Below are 2,029 nucleotides of genomic sequence, written 5' to 3' on the forward strand. Positions count from 1 at the left end.
TCTCTTTGTGATGTATTAAATTAATTGATGTGCATGATTTGAGATACTCTTGCATCTCCCTGATGAGGCTTACTAGGTCCTGATGTTTGGTGATCTTTTTGATGATTCTCTGTATTTTATTGCAAGTATTTAAGTGAGGATATTTGTGTACATATTACTGAAATTGGTCTATAGTTCACTTTTTGTTTGAATTTATATCTGATTGTGGAATCAGAGTAGTCATACACTAGGAATGACTTTGTGAATACTAAAAATTCTGTCAAAAACTTTGAGGAGTAACAATGTTAAAGGTTCACTGAAGATAAGCTTGTATTTATTCAAATAGTTATACTGTTAACTTATCTCTTATGTACTTAAAACACACATGTATCAAAGGAAATATATTTAAAGATAAAAATAAAAATACATACATTTCAAAGGTGCAAGAAAAATTTTAAGAATTTGTTTATCTCAAAATAAAGCATCCATCAGTGTATACTTGTACATTTATTGTCTTTTCCACCTGGATGCTACGCACTCAATCATTCGTTTTTCAGTGCTAAGTAGCACAAAAGGACAGATTGTTGCATAGGCATTGCCCACAAACATGTGGACACAAAGATGGATTGGGTCATTGTTCCACAATATTGAACGGGAGGAGAAAGTAACACAGTCCAAAATGTACATAAGCATAAAAAACCCCATGAGCAGCAGAATGGTTCGAGTGGCCTTTTCTTCTGGGGATGCCTTTGGAGAAAGGCTGATGCTGTGAAGATGTTGGAACTGCCTCTTATGCCTCCACAAAAGACTCACCATGTATCCACTGGATAGAGTCATCAGTCCTATAAAGGAGATATCTTGAACATTGCCCAATGAGAAAAATATGTACCTGAATAAGTAATTAATAGGCCACTGAGAGCAGGATTCAGTGACAAACACAAGACTCTGTGAGGTCACATTGGGGGTGGCACCAATGGAGACTAAGAAACGACCATTCAGGAGCATATTGAAGACCCATAAAAATCCAAGGCAACATGGATAATGATGTGACAATTTTTGTTTGAATTTTGCCAAACAAGAATTTCTGGGGCTTAGGGTGATAGCCTGGAGGACACTTAGCAGACAGGTGGTACAGATGGAGAGGGCCCTCATCAATCTTTGCATGTAGATAACCAATTTGCATGTGAGGACATTCTCCCAACGCTGAGACTCAAAAGTGTCTGTAGCTATGAATCCCATGGTTACCAGCATCACCAGGTGGATCAGGGACAACTGAGTGATAGTCAGGTCAAGGGGCTTTGGCCTTTGCTTGAGGAGAAATGTGAGGATGTGGAACAGAAGTAGGACAGTGTTGGCAGTGATCCCGATGGTGATTTCAAAGAAAACTGTGCTTCTTACATCAAGAAACCTGGAAAATGTTCTCTCTTTCTTTGACATCATAACAAAAGACAATAAAAATCTGAGGAAAAAATTAAAGAAAATTATTTATCATAAAAACTACCACCATTATCAACTTGGTCAACACAATGTCTTCATCAGAACACATAAGTCCTCCCCAGGCATCCTTTCTACTTCAAAACTCACCTTTTCTGATGGGAGATGGAAAACCACACAGCACCTCTGGGAAAACTGGACATTTGATTGCAAGTGTTTCCATGTTTCTTTCTCAATTTTTAGTTTTCTTCATCAGACACAATGTCCTGTCCACCTTTGTATTTTGAAATGGTAGAGAAAGTGTGAGCTACACTGTAGTAGCTGGGAGTGAGATTTGTCTGTATCTGAAACTAAGACCTTCTCAAGCGGTAACTGCTTATGGGATATGCATATACTCTTATGTTACACCAGAAATATCTTTATTTTGACTTATCTGAAGGGGGTGGCATAGCAGGGCCACAGTTCATGACAGCCACAAACTGCAAGGCACTAATAGGTAAGAGAGAGACATACCTTCTTCCTGACATTACATCATATCTTGGCTCCACCCCTAGTTGGGTGTAGCACTCACACTGCCAATTCAAGTACTAGACAATGAACCAATCACAAATGCATA

At 38.5% G+C, this 2,029-nt stretch overlaps 1 protein-coding gene across 1 annotated transcript; it reads right to left on the reverse strand.

Annotated features, from left to right (window-relative positions):
* Window positions 1-525: 525 nt before the first annotated feature.
* Cavporv1r644 (vomeronasal 1 receptor cavPorV1R644) lies at window positions 526-1,416 on the reverse strand. Its single transcript, NM_001167386.1, is given in 1 exon segment — window positions 526-1,416. A coding segment is annotated over 1 exon segment (891 nt).
* Between the last annotated feature and the right edge of the window lie 613 nt (window positions 1,417-2,029).

Source organism: Cavia porcellus, unplaced genomic scaffold (assembly GCF_034190915.1).
Source record: "Cavia porcellus strain 051 isolate PalLab524CR breed Dunkin Hartley unplaced genomic scaffold, mCavPor4.1 scaffold_27, whole genome shotgun sequence".
NCBI lineage: Eukaryota > Metazoa > Chordata > Mammalia > Rodentia > Caviidae > Cavia > Cavia porcellus.